Source organism: Eulemur rufifrons, chromosome 15 (assembly GCF_041146395.1).
Source record: "Eulemur rufifrons isolate Redbay chromosome 15, OSU_ERuf_1, whole genome shotgun sequence".
Classification (NCBI taxonomy): Eukaryota; Metazoa; Chordata; class Mammalia; order Primates; family Lemuridae; genus Eulemur; species Eulemur rufifrons.
This window is the reverse complement of record NC_090997.1, coordinates 90,505,133-90,525,167: the sequence shown is the minus strand read 5'-3', so window position 1 is coordinate 90,525,167 and position 20,035 is coordinate 90,505,133. Positions and strand designations below refer to the sequence as shown.

The window sequence follows — 20,035 nt, the reverse complement described above, 5'->3', positions numbered from 1 at the left end:
TCTGCTTTGACCCCTAGTTAAATTGCTTTTATTGAACTGCAATTTAGCATTGCATTTTAGACACTAAAAGACAGCCACACAAACAGGCTGTTGTACTGATTGTATTTTTTTGAGGCAATTGCTCTCTGGGTTACTTGGCTTTTTTTTGTTTGGTTGTTTGTTTTAACGCTCATGGAATAAATTTCTCTCAAGCTCTTTCTAAGCAACTGAGTATTTGCCTATATACTTTAAGATCTTATAACCAAATCGACCATCTCTCTGGTTCTTTTGTTCCCTTTGAGAGACAAACTTTTTAAAACCTACCTATATCCTATCTCTACTTTATCACCTCTCATCCACAATTTTTAAATAAACTATTTCAAATGTACAGAAATGTACACAAAACAATACAAGAAATATTAACATTCCCTTTCACCCTGCCTTGCATTTGCCCCACCATTCAACCAGAAAGGCTTTCCCAACATCACCAATAACCTTCCCCTTACCAGATCGACATTTCCAGCATCCTCTATGGAGTGCCCAAATAATTAACCAAAATATTAAATAGTAGAATGCTTTTGATAGTAACTGTGCTAGAACAACAAACATAAACTAGAACTGTTCCAAGCAAACCCCGAGAGCTGGTCACCCCACATTTCTCACTTCAGACCCCAGCAGCACTCCACATGGCTGACCACTCCCCAGCCCCTTACAGCTCTCCTTTCCCTGCTGCAGGACACCACGTTGGTCTCCTGCTGGTCCAACAGCAGCTGCTGACCTGTGAGTAATGAATCTCCTCAAAATTAAGTCCTAGGCTCTTTTTGCTTCCCTCTGTATTCTTTGCCTGAGTAATCAATCTCATCTTCTCCCACTGGCTTTAAAGAACCATCTATACCCTCTGTGAGCCTGAAGTCCCAACTCCTATATCCCACTACCTTGGCATCTCCACTTCAATATCTCATGGGTATATCAAACCACGTCCATATTTAAACCCTTCATTTTTTTCCAGAACATGTTCCTGCTCAGGCTGCCTCATCTTAGCAGATGGCTTCTCCATGCATCTAATTACTCCACCTAAAAACCTGGGAGCCAGATAATTCAAAACTTGTCTCAAATCCGTCAAGATCTTTCCATCCCACAGCCATCTAAGTCTCTCCTCTGGACTATGACAGCCTGTCAACAGGGGTCTCTACTTTCCCTTCTGCTCCCCCCACCCCCAACCCCCGTACTCCCACCTCTACAATCCATTTCTCACACAGCAGCCAGGATGATCTTTTGAAAATGTAATCACATCATAACACTCTCCTGCTTAAAACCTTTCAGTGGCTTTTCCAATGCTCTTAAGATATAATTCAAAATTCTTAACAAAGTTTACAAAAATAGTATGATAGCAAGAAACAGAGACAGAGCATGTGTGTGGTGTTGTATTGTGATAGGTTCATCAGAGAAGACTTCTCTGAAAAGGTTGTGTTTAAACTGAGGAAAAACGGGCAGCCTGCCATGCAATAGTGCGTGGAGAAACATTTCATCGAGGGGAAACTGTATGCACAAGAATCTTGGGAAAAAAACGGAAAAAGTCCACTCTTACTGCAGTGAGGAAGTAGGCTGGGTTTTGGAAACTACAAAAGATAAGGTCTTTAATTAACATGAGGCTGGAAAAGAAAGAAAACACACACAAAAGACATTTAGGAGGAAGAATCAAATGAATCCAGTAAACTGAATACAGGAGTTCAAAAATGAGCACAGAGTTGAAACACTGAATAATGAAGAGACGGATGGTGACAAAGACAGAGAGGAAACAAGCTAACTTTTAGATTTAAATTCCTAAAATTGTAGAGCTAAAATAACCCTGGAGATCATGAAACCTCTATACTACACTGAGGACTTCTAAGAACCAGAAAAGTTAGCGACCAGCCAAAAGCCACTTAGATAGGCACTAGCATCTATGAGGTGGGAGATGGAAGGCTTTGTCTAAATGCAAATGTGCAGAAGGTATTAATTAAAACACATAAGGAGACTTGCAATTGACAGATATTTAAATAGAAACGTGAGAATTATATATAATATTTGCTGATCACTAGCATATGTTTGGAGAAATAACAGAGCAGGAGAGAAAGTCTGGCTATTAGCGTGCACTGGAGAGTGGTGGATGGCGAGCTATGGTAGAGGGTAGATGATTAAAACTTGATCACATTTTATTTCTCAATTAACATAATTCAGCCTCTAAGGCACTAATGAAAGCATGCAAATAAAGAGGTTAGTGTTAATACACTTGCACTTAACCAAACAGCAAATGGTTTCTGCAGTTCTTATCATGCCACCCTGAACCCTAAACAGAAGCGATTTTATCTATATATTATGAAAGGCAAATGAAGCCTCCTTCCTTTTTAAGAGAGAATGGCCTTAACTATAAAAATTAAAATATCCTTTTCTGTCTTTTTTTTGAGACAGAGTCTCGCTCTGTTGCCAAGGCTAGAGTGGCGGCGCATTAGCCTAGCTCACAGCAACCTCAAACTCCTGGGCTCAAGTGATCCTCCTGCCTCAGCCTCCCGAGGAGCTGGGACTACAGGCATGAGCCACCATGTCCAGCTGAAATATCCTATCTTTCTAACAACAGGAATCCCAGTCCAATAAAGAAATGATTCTAAAACCAAGAGACAAACCCAGATTATCTGAGCCACCTAAAAAGGCACATCATTGATGCAGAATTATAACTACACTGCTAGAGGCAAATGCTTCCCAGAACTTTTTCAGTCAATTATAAGAAGTTAGGGCTTTTCCTCACCATCACTTGATTTTCAAAACTACTAAAAACAGTCCTAGGTTCACAATCAGGTTCCACCTCTCACCCTCTTTTCCTCAGTAAGTGTTTTTTTTTTTCTTTCTCTATAAATTATGCTATTTCTGAAATGCAAAAAATAAAAGGATTGGTACATACTACCCCAAGAAAATTTAAAATAATAACTAAGTTCTCTGAATCCCAGCAGAGGAAAAAAAGATGATGCTATGTCAACTCAAGACTATTATCACTGTTACGGGAATTAAATAATATTTTTAAAAAGAAACTTGTTGAATGAGAATGCCAAAACAAATTGAGAGGAAAAATTATAATAATGATAGCTGCTGCTTATTGAGTACTTATTAATATCATTAGACACTTTGAATTCATTATCTTTACAAAGTGGGTAGTTGTAAGCTCATTTCACAGACAAAACTGTGGTTGAGAGATTAACTGATCCCAAACAAGTAGCAACAAGCTAATATTTTAGCTCCAGAGCCCAAGCTTTCTTCCATTCTGAAATATATATTCTTATAATTTTGAAATCCATGTCTATCTCTTGGTTGCTTGGTTACTAAAATGTTGAGCCAAATGACCTCTAAGGTCTCATCCAACTCTTGTTTTATAAATAAAGAGGACTGCTTAAACTAACACAAGATGAGATAAGATATGGATTGATTCAAAACAGGATAATTAAGAAAGAAAATAAATTATGATTTTATTTATATCTCCTAAAACATAAAACCTCATTTGTGAATAAAACCACTGCAAGCCCTTTCATGAAAAACTTGCCAAGTAGCTTACTGTAGATTACTCCTCCTAAATGAAAGAAAAAATAAACCTTGTATTTTGATAGTCCTTGTGAGAGTATAATGGAAAAAATTCCTTTTTTATGGCCAAAAAAAAAGAAAGATAATTAGTACTTAGAAAAGAACTAGGCTGATGTGAGGAAAACCATCTCTAACATATGACAACAGGGATAAAAGATGGTGATCAGTATATAGAAAAACATGGATTATTAGCATGCCATGGAGCTCCATGATTGAACAGCCCTAGACTCTAACTCCAGCTTTGTTTTGTGAAATAATATATTTTCCTTTATAATAAAGATGGTTGAGTTATGTTTTCTATTACATGCATGTGACAGCACGCTAACTGATAAAATGAACTCACGCAAATGTAAGCTGAGAAACCGAGATGTTCTCAGTCAAGAAAAAAACCCTCTGAAAGTGTTTTTAACTATTACCTATGAGAAAACAAATATGGCAAGCCAAACAGTTTAATAAAAAATTGTACCTGTATATTAATTTCTTCTTCTTCACATTCTTTCTTGTATTTCCTTGGGAGTGTCTCTACCTCACGGATGGCATCTATCGTGACTTGCTGAGGTAGCACCTCAAACAAAGATGTTAAATACATAATTATGGATTTCTTGTCAGGAAGCTGAACAGCAACATCTAAAAGTGGAAGAATATAAGAACTAGCTTAAATTAGATGTCCAAAATAGGTGAACTGCTCAATACTAGATATAAAATAACTCTTAGTACCCATAAACAATACCTAATATACAATCTTTGCAATACCATAGCTCAGTAAATTGCTATGTCACATATAATATGAGACAAAGACAAAGACTTATTTTTGTTCAGTATCCCATTTTTTAAAAATCTTCCCTAAAGGACTCCCCCAAAATGCTCAAAGATAAGCTACCATATGTTACCATTTAAGATAAAGACACAGATGTTATTCATACTAAGAAAACAAGTCTAGAATTCAACCCTACAACATTTGCAACTAAAGTGTTTACACAAGAATACATTTTAATCAACTAAACAAAATACCCAATTGTTTATCTAATAACTATATTTTCTTAAAACATTAAATCTTACTTTATTTAGGTTAACTATTATCAAGTGCTGTAATTAAATGTCTACCTAAAGGATCCTACAGTTGCTAAATACAAAAATACTGATAAGTAATCTGCAATAAAAAGGCTTACACCTATACTTAAAAAGGAAAAAGGTTCTAAAATTCTCATAATTCATTCTTAAAAAAACACTGCTTTTCGAGCATTCAAAATTGTACAGTAAAGTCAAGGTTGAAATTAAACATTGAACAATACCTTCAGGATCTAACAGCTTTTCAATTCCCAAATAAGCCTGAGCCTTGCTGAAGGCATGTTCAAGTCTCTCTATTGGGGACATTTTGACAACTTTATCCCAGCTGAAGAGATCAGGTCTGAAATCACCATGTAAACAAAATGCAATGAAGATGAAATATGTGGAAATAAAGCAGGCATTGTTACAATCTAATACATTTTAGTTTTAGATTTTTTGATTTGTGAGTTTTTTTTAAGTTTATTTTTATATCCCAAAAGCTTGTCAAATATGCAATATTTGAAAGTAATTTATAAATATGAAAATAAAAGATAACACATTCTAAGGATTTTGCATTGGTTAAATATGCCTGGTTAATGGTTAATTTCTGGGGTAACCACTAAGACTAGAAGGGCTATATAATATTTCCCAAGGAGTAAAAGAAAAAAAAAGAGGGGGAGAACCTTATCAATACAAAAGAAGGCAAGAAGGAAAAGATATAGAAAAGATAAGAGAGGCCGAGCGCAGTGGCTCACGCCTGTAATCCTAGCACTCTGGGAGGCCGAGGTGGGAGATCGCTCGAGGTCAGGAGTTCTAGACCAGCCTGAGCAAGAGCGAGACCCCATCTCTACTAAAAATAGAAAGAAATCATCTGGGCAGCTAAAAATATATATAGAAAAAATTAGCCGGGCATGGTGGCGCATGCCTGTAGTTTCAGCTACTCGGGAGGCTGAGGCAGAAGAAGGATTGCTTGAGCCCAGGAGTTTGAGGTTGCTGTGAGCTAGGCTGACACCAGGGCACTCTAGCCTGGGCAACAGAGTGAGACTCTGTCTTAAAAAAAAAAAGAAAGAAAGAAAAGAAAAGGTAAGAGAAATGACAAGCTCAAGCTAAGTAGTAAAAATGAACGTAAATATGTCAATTATTACAATCAGTATTAATGGATCACATTCTCCAATTAAAAGATCACGGTTAACAGAATAGAAAATGGAGCTCTAATCTGTTGACAAAATATTCCTAAAACAAAGGCCCTGAGAGTTTCCCACCAATCGTTCCCCTCCATGTTACCATTGTCTGGTACTGCATTTCATTTCTATCTTGATTTTCTTTTAATCTCACAAATTGGACATTATTGCTGCTATGATATACCCAAAAGCTAATCATTTTCTTTGCCCTCTGTCTCTTTTTGAATCTTAGACCCACCCACCTTCTGGGATTTGCTTCCTCCAACCCTGTTTCTCCTAGTTCCCTCCCTGACTTCATCTCCCATGACTTCTCCACTCGGGTCACTGCAGCCACTGGCGTGTTGACCATTTCTATATACTATACAACTTACATTTTCATTTATTTTTATTACTGTCTGTCTCCCTCTGTTGAAACATAAGCTCCAAAGAAATCAAGATTTTTGCCCATTTTGTTCTCTGCTGTATACCCTGTGTCTAGCACATAGACAGCACTCTACATATATTTGTTGTATCAATTAATTAATAAGTGGAAAAAGTATTGGCTAAAATTCACCAGTTTCTTGATAAAAATCTCTTAACCAAGTAGGAACAGAGAGCAACCCCCTTAAACTGATAAAGGAGGAGTAGGAGAAGATTGGGAAGGATTCTTTAACCTCATAATAAGCATATCAAAAAAGCCACAATAAACATTCTTATGGTAGAACATTAAAAGCACTCCCTTTGTTATCAAGAACAAAACATTCAGCTCACTATCACCAATTCAAATCAACATTGCATTGAAGGACAAGGCACATTGAAGAACAAAAAAGAAAAGAGAAGAAATCAAACAATCATAATTCCAGGACATTCTAAAAAAGGGAGAGGGCTAAAAAAAAGCCACAATCCACAAAAACAAACTTATTAAAATTTGTAAGGATTAAGTTTCCAGATATAAAATGTAGAAAAAGTCTATTGTATTTTTAGATACCAGTAAAGAACATGCAGGAAATGAAACTTGAGAAAATTAATCATTTACAATAACAATAAAACATAACAAATTTTGCCTTTTGCATTTAAATTCTTGATCCATGTAGAATATATTTTTTGAGTATGATGAGGTGAGGTTCCAGTGCACTTATTTCCATATGAGTAACAAATTGTCCCATACCCTCTATTAATCTGCAATATCAGCTCACTTGTATATCAGGTTTTCCCATGTAATGGAGCAATTTCTGAGCTCTTTATTCTGTTAGCCTAACCTATCTGCAACTGCCATTGATAAACATCAAAAACAGTCAGGTAACTGGCAATTTCATATGATTCAGCTTATTATTATATTAGTGTATTCATCTATAATACTGCATAGTCTTAATTAATATAGCTTCATAGTTTTAGTTTCTTTTTGGAAAGTATTTCAGTCTGGATCTTCTTCAGAAGTGTACTGGCTATTCTTGGACCTTTGGTGTTTTATATAATTAGCATCTGTTTTCAAGTTCCATGAAAAAAATCATTTGGTTATTTTTAATTGAATTTATAGAGTTTTACTTTTGGTATGAGAACAAAACCTTACACAATTCTTTGTACACATCACTATTAATAGTGCTAAATAAGTGGGATTGAACTATGTAAATTATTTCACATTTTTTAACTTATAAATATGCAGGAGAAACCATGGACGTTGCACCGTGGCATTTAAATCCTGTGGAAAGAAAGACTCAATGGCTCGTGTTCTTCCACGATGTTTCTTTTCTTAAGGCTTTGGTAGAGCGAGTGCAGGGAGGAGAGTGGTGAGAGTGAGGAAGGGGCTTCAGGGAGTGGTCGTCGCAGGGGAGGGACAGAGAGGAGACACAAATTTGTAGAGCCCACATGTAAGTAGAGCGATGTCTCACTTATGCCGGTGGAGCACGGCATTGAAGGCCAGCCCGTCTGTCCAGCTGGTGGTGAAGTTGAGCACGTTGACTTGGCTGTACGGCCTGGTGGTCTGACGCACCCAGCTCAGCAGGATCTTCTCGCTGTTTGTCTGCTGCAGGTCTGACATGACATCCTTCATGACATCTTTGACCTGTGCGAGAGAAACCAGGCCTACCTGTAACTGACACAGTTATTTCCATCAAGTCCTTGAATAAGGAATGTTATACTAGTTAACCATAATGGCTCAAGTAACTGGCATTCATTTTATTTCAAATTTTTCCCTTAAACACCAGAAACATAGATTTTAACGGTGATCATTTCGGGTATTAGGATTTAGAGGTGATTTTTACCTCACTGTAAAATTATTACTGTATTACTGTATCTTTTAGGTCCTATATTACTGTTTATAGTACTGTACCTTCTAGGTCCTAAACAGTACTTGTAACTATGCTCGGTTACAATGAACATCACTTTCATAGTCACAAAAAAGGTCATATTTTAACACTATTCATTTACAAAAACATTTTAAAATGAAGAAAACCCAATTTTTATTCTCTATAAAAATAAAGAAGAAAAGAAGAACTTCTGACTGACTACAAAATCAAAGAATGAAGTACCTTTCCTGATAGCAGTAACAGTTATACTCTAGAACTAATATTTATATTATTATTCTAGGTAGTACACATGCTTTAAGAAAGTGCTCAAATAACGATGTGGACATATAAAAAGGACACAGAAGCCAACTTAAGAAGCTCACACTGGCCAAATCTAGGAAAACTTGAGCATCAAAGTGAGTGAGAACAGGAAAACACGATAAACCTATGTAAAATCCATGAGTCTACACTAATATATAAATGAATGAATGAATGAATGGATAGATAGGTGGATAGGTAGATAAGATAGAGAAACAAGAGCAAAGGGGAAGCTCTTCCCTTACAAGTAGAAAGTCTTGTAATAAATGTAGAAGGAATGATGAAATTAGAAAATCACTATTTGCCAAGCGTCATCGTAATAACTAATCCAGGTAAGAATAATGAATGGATGCTATTAATAAAACTAATGGATAAAGGTTTGATAATAACTGAATATTTACACAGTATCAAAGTATATCCCCACAAAATACTTTTTAAGAACAAAAGGTAGTTACTTTACAGTGGAGAAACCTGACAGATACCACCTTAACCAAGCAATCGAAGTTAATGTTGCCAGAAGAATGAAGTGGACAGCACACGCCTCCAACACAGTACACTGAGAACTCACATCACTTTTGGGGCATCCCTGCCAGAAATGAACAACCTGAATCTAATCATGAAAAAAACCTCAGACAAGCCCATGGGGAGGGACATTTTGAGAAATAATTGGCCAAGACTCTTCAAAAATATCAATATCATGAAAAAAAAATTCAGAAACTGTTCCAATTAAACAGGATTAAATAGACATGACAATAAATGTAACTTATGATCTTGCATTTTCTTTCACTATAAAGCATATTATTGGAGCAATTGACAATTCTCCTTAAGATCTGTAGATCATATAATAGTATTATTTCAATGTTATTTTCCTGATTTTAAAAATTATATATTATGTTTTAGTACATGATATAATTATCATATAATACTTAACATCAGTGTTATAAATATTAGTTATATATTTTATATGATTAATATTATATTGTGCTTATGTAAGAGAGTTCTTTGTTTTTTAGGAGAATGCTATGTTTTTAGAAAATATACACCAAAATATTTAGGTACAGAGAGAGAGAAAGTGTGTGAGCAAAGAAAACATAGGCAACTGTTAACATCTGGAGACTCTGAGTGAAGGGTACTAGGGAATTCTTTGGACTATTCTTGCAACTTTTCTACAAGTCTGAAATCATGTCAATTTTTAAAATTTAACATAAGAAAAGTAGTTATTTTTTTCCCATGCCAGAAAAATAGAGCAATTTGTCAGCCTCTTCTATCCCAAGTTGTTATGAGTTGAATTATGTTCCCCCAAATTCATATGTTGAAGTACTAACTCCCAGAATAGGGCCTTATTTGGAAATAAGGTCTTTGCAGATGTAACTATTTAAGATAAGCTCACACAAGGGTAGCGTGGGCCATAAATCCAAAACGACTGATATCTTTACAAAAAGAGGAAACTTGGACACAGATAAGCATAGAGGGAGAATGTCACGTGAATACTGGAGTTATACTGCCACAGGCCAAGGAACCCCGAGGACTGCCGACAAACTCTCAGAACCCTCAGAAGGAATCAAGCCTGCTGACACCTTGATGTTGAACATCTAGCCTCTAGAACTGTGACACAACAAAATCGTTCAATCCAAGCAGCTTGTGGTATTAACACTTTGTTATGGCAGCCCTAGGAAACTAACACACAAACCATACGTTTTCAATTTCTATTGAAAAGTGGTTGGAAATTTCCCCACCTGCCAGTGCAAAATGATGCTCCAAAGTAATCCCAAAGTCAGTTTGTGGTTTCCATCTACAATGTCAGTGCCTCCTATATTTACTAGTTCCACCTATTAAAATGAAAAAAAAAAAAGAACTTTTAAAACAATTTCTTCGCAGAACTCCAGGTTTTTATTTTAGCACATTTAGACAGCAATATAAGTGAATAATAACTTTTATTTTAGAGAATCAGGTAAATCTGAATCTCAAAAATGTATTATTTACATAATAGATCAATAGAGCCATCAGAAAAAGGGCATGACGTTCCTTAATGTCTAGAAAGATTCAATACTTCTCATTAGAAAAAACGTTTCAAGAATCAGTTGACGCCAACACATGGAGCAGGTGGCTGGTTTCATGATAAATAATGCTGATGGCCACACAGAATCCCAAAATTCACATTACAAGCTTACATTATTCTGATGTAACACCTGCAGCACTCTGTTGACGTTATTTAAGGCATGTACTCTTGTGGAACCACGTTCCTTTGGCTGGAAAATAAAACACAAAAGCAAATAAGACTGATTGTTTCTCCATATGCCTGACAAACACTGACATGGAGACATATACAGAAAAGCAGTTCAGTGTGCAGGACCTTCAGCTCTGGAGGGTGTCTCAGGCTACCAGCCTGGAGGCCAGTGTTTACAGTATGCAAATTCACCAACTAATAACACTATAAGATACTGCTTCTCTAATTTATCTGCTTATTGGAATCTCCTAGGCAGCTTCAAAAAATACCAAATGCCTGTGTCCAACTCTGCCCTCAGAGTTTGTGACTAAATGTGTCTAGGGTGTGGTCTGGGTTTGGAATTTTTAAGATTGCCCCATGAATCTAATGTGCAGACAAGTTTGGAAACCAAATGAATTTTCTTTTATTTAACTTGGTCTGGATACCGAAAGATTTAGAAGTTGTGCTCCCTCTATACTGCGTGGGTGTGGAGAGAGGAGCTGTGCCCCCTCTCTGCTGCAAGGGTGTGGACGAGGAGGATTCAGAGACACTGATCCCAGGTTCCAGGTAGCATTAACAGAGCCCACTCGGAAAGCAGGCATGCCCTGCCTGGGGAAAGGTAACCTGGGCAGTTTCTTTCTACTTCACTGGCCAGGGAATCTTATCTGAGGGAGGGATCAGCCGCCCCAACAGGTGTCTGCCCACCACCTGGAGGGCAAAAGAGAGAGTACAACACCCCACCCTTAGCAAGAAAGAAATTCATCATCAGGAGTGCATCTCCTTTACTGTTAAGAGTAATTCTACCTCTAGTGTTCCAATGTCTACCCATAAAATACATCCTCTTCATGAGCGGAGTTTTTTCCACGAGTATCACGTACCTTACATAGAAAGTAGTAGAGTTGGATTTGATAACAAAACAAACACAAACATAATACTGAAAACCTGGATAAAAACAGATGCCATAGTTTTTAACAACTATTTTTTTTTAATATTTCTTAACATTTAAATGTGTTTGTCTCTATACTCTCTACTATTCAAAACATATGCCTTCTTTACAAATTCATTCTTCTTTCATAATTCCCAACCTGGGCTGTTTCAGAGCAATGAACGTTTAAGGTAATTTTATCTTCAATAAAAATAGAGCTCCCATGAAAGCCAAAATATTGTTCTATCAATAGCATTAGTTAAAACACTTTTTTTTTAATGTTCCTATTTCAGCCCTCACATTTCAAGTACCCACAGTGGGTCACCAAGTGTCAGGAAGGACCAGAGACAGTCCCTTAGCCTCATTCTCAAAGATGACACGCTCACCAGTGACGTCCCTATGAGGCCTTCTAGAAGATCCAATAGCTTCCTTCCATCTTTGAGGTCTGTGAACATATCATTGATGGGTGGTTTCCCACTCTATAAAAGAGAAAACACAATAAGGGTTACTTCAGCAGCAGAAATTCCATATTTATCTGTCAAATAAATGAGCGGTTTCATTTTTCTTTCAGTTAAAAAGTTCTAGGTGATCTGCAGACTATCCAAGTTTGCCTTGCCTAGAAAGAACAAGTACAAATACAGAGAATTTTAAAATCCCATTAAGAACATTTTAAGCTTAAAGATATAAATTGCATTATTTCTTAGAAATGGAGCAAATGAGGCTATCGTTAACATTAATGGGCCCTGAGTATAGTATATATTTCTGAGAAAGGAATGATAAAGAGATGTATTAAAAATGTAAATGAGTGTGCAGCACCTGGGCACAGACGCCAACTACCAGTATGCAGACTCCTACTCCATCGCCACACTTCATATTCGCCAGGTGACGATGTCTTTCAGCATCTCCACCATGGGAGCAGGCGACTGTCATCCACTTCAGCACTCAGGTGCTAGTCTATATTTTTCATCATTAATTCCTTAACAATGAAGGCACTTTGGGTTCTGTATTTAAGTCTAGAATCAGTCTAGGATTTTGACTAAGAAAATTTAACAGAATTCCTAAACTCTTATCCCCAACTAATAAACAGCATCAACTCCCACTGATAATCATACCCTAGTGTCTGATGCCAGTATATCCCCCACCATTCACTCTAAGTTTGGCAGATCCCTGCCTGTATGTGACAGGCTGGGCTGTGTGCAACTGCACAGAAGATCAGGAAGCCTCGGTTTTAAGCCCAGTGTGACCATTAACTACCTGATGAACCTGGCTCAGCTATCTAACCTCCTTCTAAATCATTGTCTAAACAACGTAACATATGAAAATGTCCTGAAAACTGTAAAGCACACTGTAATAAATGGATTATTATCTTGTATCAAATTATTCCCTTCTAATATGAAATCTCCACAGAGATTAATAGCCCTAAATTCCTGCCAATAATAAAGATACTTTATAACCAACAATTATTTTATCTTGTCGCTTTAAAAGTAACCAATAATTTCTCACTTAAAAATATTGATATACGTATAAGTCATATGAAGCAAAATTTTACTCTAAGCTTGACATGGAAGAAGGGAAGGGAGCCATTTGGAAGTTTCCTAACACTTTGTATTACCCTCTCTTTTCTCCCCTCCTTATTTAAACAGGTAAGCACCTGTTCCAAATAAGTATTACATACACTCAATTAATGATTTTAGCATGTGCCTTTTGCATTGTTCACATACTCTAAGTGAGGGAAAGTATGGCAAAGTTGTCACCACAGAATCAGCAAAGAATAAACTGTTACTTATTTGTATCTGAAACAAAGTTGCTTTTCTCTTCCCAGCTGCCTTTTTCCTGGGCAGGGATGGAGTCAGGAACACGGAGATTACCTCCCCCCATCACAATCACTAACAGATTTGCATGAGGAGGGACCCATGTTCCAGAGGCAGAACTTCAGGAAGCAAAGCAAGGGGAAATTTGCTGCTCACTGAAGACTTGCTACCTGCTGTCAGTAAAAGCACATGGCAGAAGTGGCCCTTGTCACGTGCCTACCTCTAACCTCTCCCCCAACCAAGCACAAAGCACCGTTCAGCAAATTAGCCACTAAATAACTAGATTCCCTTTCAGGTCTTAGACATGGCAAAGAGACAAGAGTACAGGTAAAGTGTGTGGGAGAAACAAATGGGGTTATCTAGGCACAGAAAGAATCTTAGTGATGGCAAGGGCAGCAACATGATATCTAGGCAGCATTTAACCCTTCTCAAATCCACTATTCATTTTCCAGAAAATAACATAAAACTTTATAATATAAAATAAATATAAATATTTGTTCATATTACAAATAATTATAGATGTCTATCGATGACATCACCTGTCGACAAGAAGCCTCTCACTAGCCACAGAATTTAGGAGAAATTACTTGGACTTTCTACATTTATTTATCTGTTAAAAACTAAGATGGCAGATATTTAATAAATAGTGGATTTTATCATTTAGATCACAAGCATAACTTCAGTGTTTTATAATGTCATAAAGTGCCATAACATATCAACAGTACGTGAAAGGACTAAAAAAACAAGTAAGCACTTCTTCATTTCAGGCAGGAAGGTAAAAGTAGGATCTGAACATGACGACAATTCACAAGTGTCACTTCACAAAGATTTCACAAGTTTCACATTCACTAATACGTCATATGATAATTTGTAGGGACATATCCCATTCAAAAACAGTTGGCAACCTTGTTCTAACGTAAAAGCAGCCACAGGCGGATACATAAACGAATGAGCCAGTTGGAACAACTTTGTTCCAATAAAACTTTACTTGCAGACACTGAAATTTGAATTTCATATAATTTCCACATGTCATAAAATATTAGTCTTTTGATTTTTTGCAACCACTTAAACATGTGAAAAAACATTCTTAGCTCATGGGCCATACAAAACTGGGCAGTAGAAATGTAAAATGTTCCTAGACATAATAGCAAGCCCCTACAACATATCAGATCTGTTCTAAGAGATTTATAGATATTTAGATGTAGTATTTATATGTATCATTTATTTCTTTATAATAATAATTTAAGGTAAATACCATCATCATCTCCATTTTACAGGCAAGAAAACTGAATCATCGGAGTGACATAACAAGTGAGAGGCAGGACCAGGATCTGATACGACAAAATCTGGTTCCAAATCCATGTTCTTAACATCTGTGCTACACTACCACTAAACTTATGAGGGTTCAGGACTGTGACATACAAGGAAGAAAATATTTAATTTCCAGGAGTGTGGTGGGGTATATTTATTGACTTCCCAAAGAGGGCAGCAAGGTATATACCACTTTTCAATGAATTCAAAATGAAGACTGTTTTTCCCCATCACTTTAAAGCACGTCTGGTGCTTTGGTATCACAGGCTCTAAACGTGGGACCTACTCTGGGAAATAGTTTGGAAATGTCAGAAGTCATCTTTTAATAAAAATAAAAACTGGTTCATCCTGCCAGTTAACCTCTTATTTAGATTTTGAAATCTTTGCAAAGACTTATTTGCAGAGACTCTTCTAACAGAAAGAGAGAATACAATTTAATAATCCAATTGGATAAATATTTGATGAATACCTCCTTTGTATTTGGCCCTACAGAAATGCCAAGTTTGAGTCACCCACCTCATTCACAAGAGAGGGTTTCCATAGTTTTCCAATAAAAGCAAAATCGTACAAATGAACCATCTTGAACTTAGAGGACAGATAAGCCTTGGGTCACATTTAACTTTTAGAAAATTAAAAAGGCAACATGATATGAGTCCAGATGACAGATGCTACAGTCTTGGCGTGACCAGCTTTGGCTGTCCCTGGCTCTCATCCCCTTCTAACATCACCATTTTGACAAGAAGGGCCAGCATTAATACTTGCAGCTGGGACACTACCGCTGCTGGATTTTAAAACGTCGGAGCAACAGTGCATCACAATGCATGGGGAGAAGACGGTTGTGGGGGAGTCTGCGGGAGAGCAGGGGCTGCGAACACCATACATGTGATAATGGAACCGAGTGAAGCAAACCTGATGGGCCCCAGTCACACCCAGAGAATCAGCTGGCTCTAAAGGATGACAGTGGCAGCTGGAGCTCAGTTCCCGCCAAGGGTAGCCACGTGGGAATTCAGGCTCACTGTTGGCAGAACTTTTAGTTTTTCAAAAGAAGTTGGAAATCTGAATTTATGTGTGTAATCGCCTGATATTTGTAATTTCCTAAAACACTGTGCCAGACAAAACAAATCTTATCTACAGGCACCCCAGGTCATAGGGTGACTGATGAGCAATCTCTGCATAGAGTGTGACCACAGGCAGGTGAGATGAAGGATTGGCCAACAGTGAGTCTCTTGAGGAATTGGTAAATTCTGGGGAAAGGCCACATGCACGCCCACACACACATCCACAGGCTGAGAAATATGATTAAATATGAACTCCTCCCTTCTATAACAGAAGAGTCATACACGCTCAGAGAAAAAACAAAAGAGTCATTCCTGATTCTCTTTCACTCACTCCCCCCCTCTAACCCATCCACAAGCTCTGTCCTTTTACCTCTAAAACCACATTCCAAATGTGACCAGTTCTCACCGTCATGTTTGCTCCAACTTCAGTCCAAACTGCCAGTATCTCTTGCCTGAACTCCAGCACCAGCCTCATGGCTACTGGTTATGCTTCCACATAAAAGCCAGAATAACTCCCATTTTAATGTGCAGACCACATCATGCCATTTCTCTGCTTTAACCTAACAGACTCCCATTATAGGCAAATGCAATCTAGACTCCAAACAAAAGATCTTGTGAGATCTGGGCCTGCCCTCTCTCTGATCTGATATTGTATTATTCACCCCTTTCTTTAATACTTCCAAATCACAATTATTTTCATCATAGATCAAGTTTTTCAGTAGCAGCAGTAGAAATAATAGGGAAAAAATCTGTAAAAGATTGAATAAGAAAGTAAGATTTGGAAAGTGCAGTTTGGAATTCTTAAAAGAATGAAATGCTAATTCTTTGGGCCAACAACAAATCAACCAGAAGTAGAATTGGGTCTTGGATTTTCCGGCCAGAAGACGGATCAGTGCCTACTTTCTGTCGTGTACTACTCTGACACTGAGGGATCAAGGCTGATGAAAGCAATCCTTGCCTTCAAGGCACTCAGAACCCAAATACAGTCATGCATTACTCAAAGATAAGGATACTTTCTGAGAAATGCGTCCTGAGGCGATTTAGTCATTGTGCAAACATCATAGAGTGTAGTGTACTTACACAAACCTACATGAAACAGCCCACTACACACCTAGGCTATATGGTATAGCCCACTGCTCCTAGGCTACAAACCTGTACACTATGTTATATACCGAATACTGTAGGCAATGGTAACAGTGTGGTAAGTATTTGTGTATCTAACCATGTCTAAACGCAGAAAAAGTATAGTAAAAATATGATATAAAATATTAAAATACATGGTACACTTGCATAGGGCACTTACCACGAATGGAGCCTGTAAGGCCGGAAGTTGCTTTGGGTGAGTCAGTGAGGGAGTGGTGAGTGAATGTGAAGGCCCAGGACGCTACTGTACACTACTGTAGACTTTATATACTCTGAACACTTAGGCTATACTTAAACTTATTTAAAAATTTTCTTTCTTCAATCAACTTTATAAATTTTCCAAAATTTTTTAAACCTTTGACTCTTTTGTAATAACATTTAGCTTAAAACACAAACACATTGTACAGCTATACAAAAATATTTTCTTTCTTTATGGCCTTAAATTTTTTTTTCACTTTTTAAACTTTTTTGTTAAAAACCAAGACACACACACACTAGCCTAGGCCTACCCAGGGTCATGATCATTAATATCACTGTCTTCCACCTCCACATCTTGTCCCGTTGGAAGGTCTTCAGGGGCAGTAACACACATGGAGCTGTCATCTCCTATAACAATGCCTTCGTCTGGAATATCTCCTGAAGGACCAGCCTTCAGGCTGTTTTACAGTCAACCCTTTTTTAATAAGTAGAAGGAGTAGCCTCCAAAATAATGGTGAAAAGTATAATACAGTAAATACCTATACCAGTAACATAGTATTTTATTGTCTTTGTCAAGTATTATATACTATACATAATTGCATTGCTAGACTTTTATATGACTGATAGGGCAATAGGTTTGTTTACACCAGCAACACCACAGACATGTGAGTAATGCATTGTGCTAAGACCTTACAAAAGCTATGACATCACTAGGTGATAGAAAATTTTCACCTCCATTATAATCTTATGGGACCACTGCTGTATATGTGGTCCATCACTGACCACATGACTGTAGGTGTAAACAAAACCAGCACTAACACAGCACGGTGAGCATACTAAGGGGAATTTACAATCTAGCTTGGCCATGCCAAAACTGTACAAAGTTAACAGGTATAGCAGGGAGACAGAATTTGTCCTATGACTGACCGAAACTCATTATAGACAATCAAGTTATAACTGTGTATAGTAAGGAGAAGTGTGAAAAGAAAAGAATTTTTAAATGCTTTCAGAATTAACATGTCTGATGAGTGTCCCGCAAAAAATTAAATAAATCTGAGCCCTTTGACACTGTTTGACTATTCTGTTATTTGTTTACATCCTATTTTCAAAACAGGATTTGAGACAGTCTAACCGATTCAGTTACTATACCCACTGTTCACTGTGTATGCACACGCGTACGGCACATATACGGCTATATGTGGCCTATATATCCATCAACTGAGAGTACACACCGTAATATATTCACATTCTTCTCAGATTAATCTGATGTTCCTAATCAGTTAAAAAATGATGCCCCAGCATCTGATAACATGTCATAAGTTTTATAGTTTCTCTCATTTGTTTTTTGCAAGAAGTTGGTTAATTTAAAAATTCAAAAAGAAATAATTTAATTTACTATTTCTCAATATTTTCAAACCCAAATAATTTATGAATCTCAAATCTCAACACTGATACAAATGTAGCACCCCCTTTGGTTCTCGTAATTCTTCATCTTCTTAAAAGTCAGTAATACATCAGGGAGCACTAGGCTCACAATATCATCTTAGTTAACAATAATACATTTACATGTAAATACATTTCTTAAACTATTTTACAACAAAATGCTATATTTTTTCTCTTGGTGGTGGAAAATTTTTTCCTTAGATTTCTTCTATCATCTAATTTTTCACAATATCTGTGTTACTGTGTATAAAAAATAACAGTTTTTTTTAAGAACTGTGTCTCTAGTCAAGATTAAGCAAAATGATAAAATTAGGTTCATCCCAATTATAAAGTGTGTGGTTTAGTCAATGAAATGGAGACCTTATGATCTTCAATATCTACTTTTATGATTCAACTCCATGGTGAAAGAACAAAAGCAGCATCACTTTTGACTAAGACAACAAAGAAAAATAAGGACACTGAAATAATGCCTACAAGATCCTCCACAAAGGTAAACCAGCAAGATGTGCTACAGTAACTTAAACAATCAGTGAGTGGGGGCTCCCAGCCATTCTCTTTAAGAATTCATGGTGGTCAGCACAAGTTCTTAAGAACTGAAAAAGATTCCATTTAGAAGCTTCCTTGGAAGGAGGGAGGGAGAGGAAAAGAAAAGGAAGAGCAGGCCGGGCGCGGTGGCTCACGCCTGTAATCCTAGCACTCTGGGAGGCCGAGGTGGGCGGATCCTTTGAGCTCAGGAGTTTGAGACCAGCCTGAGCAAGAGCGAGACCCCACCTCTACTAAAAATAGAAAGAAATTATATGGACAGCTAAAAATATATATAGAAAAAATTAGCCGGGCATGGTGGCGCATGCCTGTAGTCCCAGCTACTCGGGAGGCTGAGACAGGAGGATCGCTTGAGCTCAGGAGTTTGAGGTTGCTGTGAGCTAGGCTGACGCCACGGCACTCACTCTAGCCTGGGCAACAGAGTGAGACTCTGTCTCAAAAAAAAAAAAAGAAAGAAAAGGAAGAGCAAGATAGAGACAAGGGAAACAAACGGCTCAGGTAATCACAGACTATGCCACATTAACTACAGAGGGCAATGATTCCCAGAGCATTCACACTGAAATCAAATCAACAAATGCACATCTACCTTAAAAACTACAAAATACTCTAAAACCAAATAATACCTTTCCGGGAATTACAAGTCATACAGACACGGAATAGAATTTTCACTTTGACTTTGGTAAGAGAGTAACAGGTATAGTGAGGGTAAAAACTAGGATGAGGAACCAGGTGTGGGGCTTGGACACCTGGCAGCCAGGGGCAGGGGCCACTCGCACATTCCACAGACGAATGATCAGGCAGGGTCTGGAGAATGAATAAATCCAATTCCATATGCATACCAGGCAAGGGCTATAGGCAAACTCAGTAAACAATACAGCTCATTCCATATATGCACAACTGGCAGTAGAAAGTTTAAAGAATGTAGTTCTTCAAAAGATAGGCTTCCATGCAACCAGGGTGAGGCATTAGTAATGGCATTGCTAATGATAAGGTTAAGGT

General features: G+C 37.4%; 1 protein-coding gene across 1 annotated transcript in view; it reads right to left on the bottom strand.

The window, feature by feature from the left end:
- Window positions 1-20,035, bottom strand: part of UTRN (utrophin) — a 478,322-nt gene that overhangs the window by 354,614 nt on the left and 103,673 nt on the right. The window contains exons 4-9 of the mRNA XM_069488656.1: window positions 11,916-12,008; window positions 10,570-10,647; window positions 10,135-10,227; window positions 7,685-7,857; window positions 4,881-4,996; window positions 4,055-4,215 (exon numbers count right to left, since the gene is read on the bottom strand). Of these exons, the coding sequence (XP_069344757.1) occupies window positions 4,055-4,215; window positions 4,881-4,996; window positions 7,685-7,857; window positions 10,135-10,227; window positions 10,570-10,647; window positions 11,916-12,008 (714 nt within the window). The remainder of the gene's footprint in view (window positions 1-4,054; window positions 4,216-4,880; window positions 4,997-7,684; window positions 7,858-10,134; window positions 10,228-10,569; window positions 10,648-11,915; window positions 12,009-20,035) is intronic.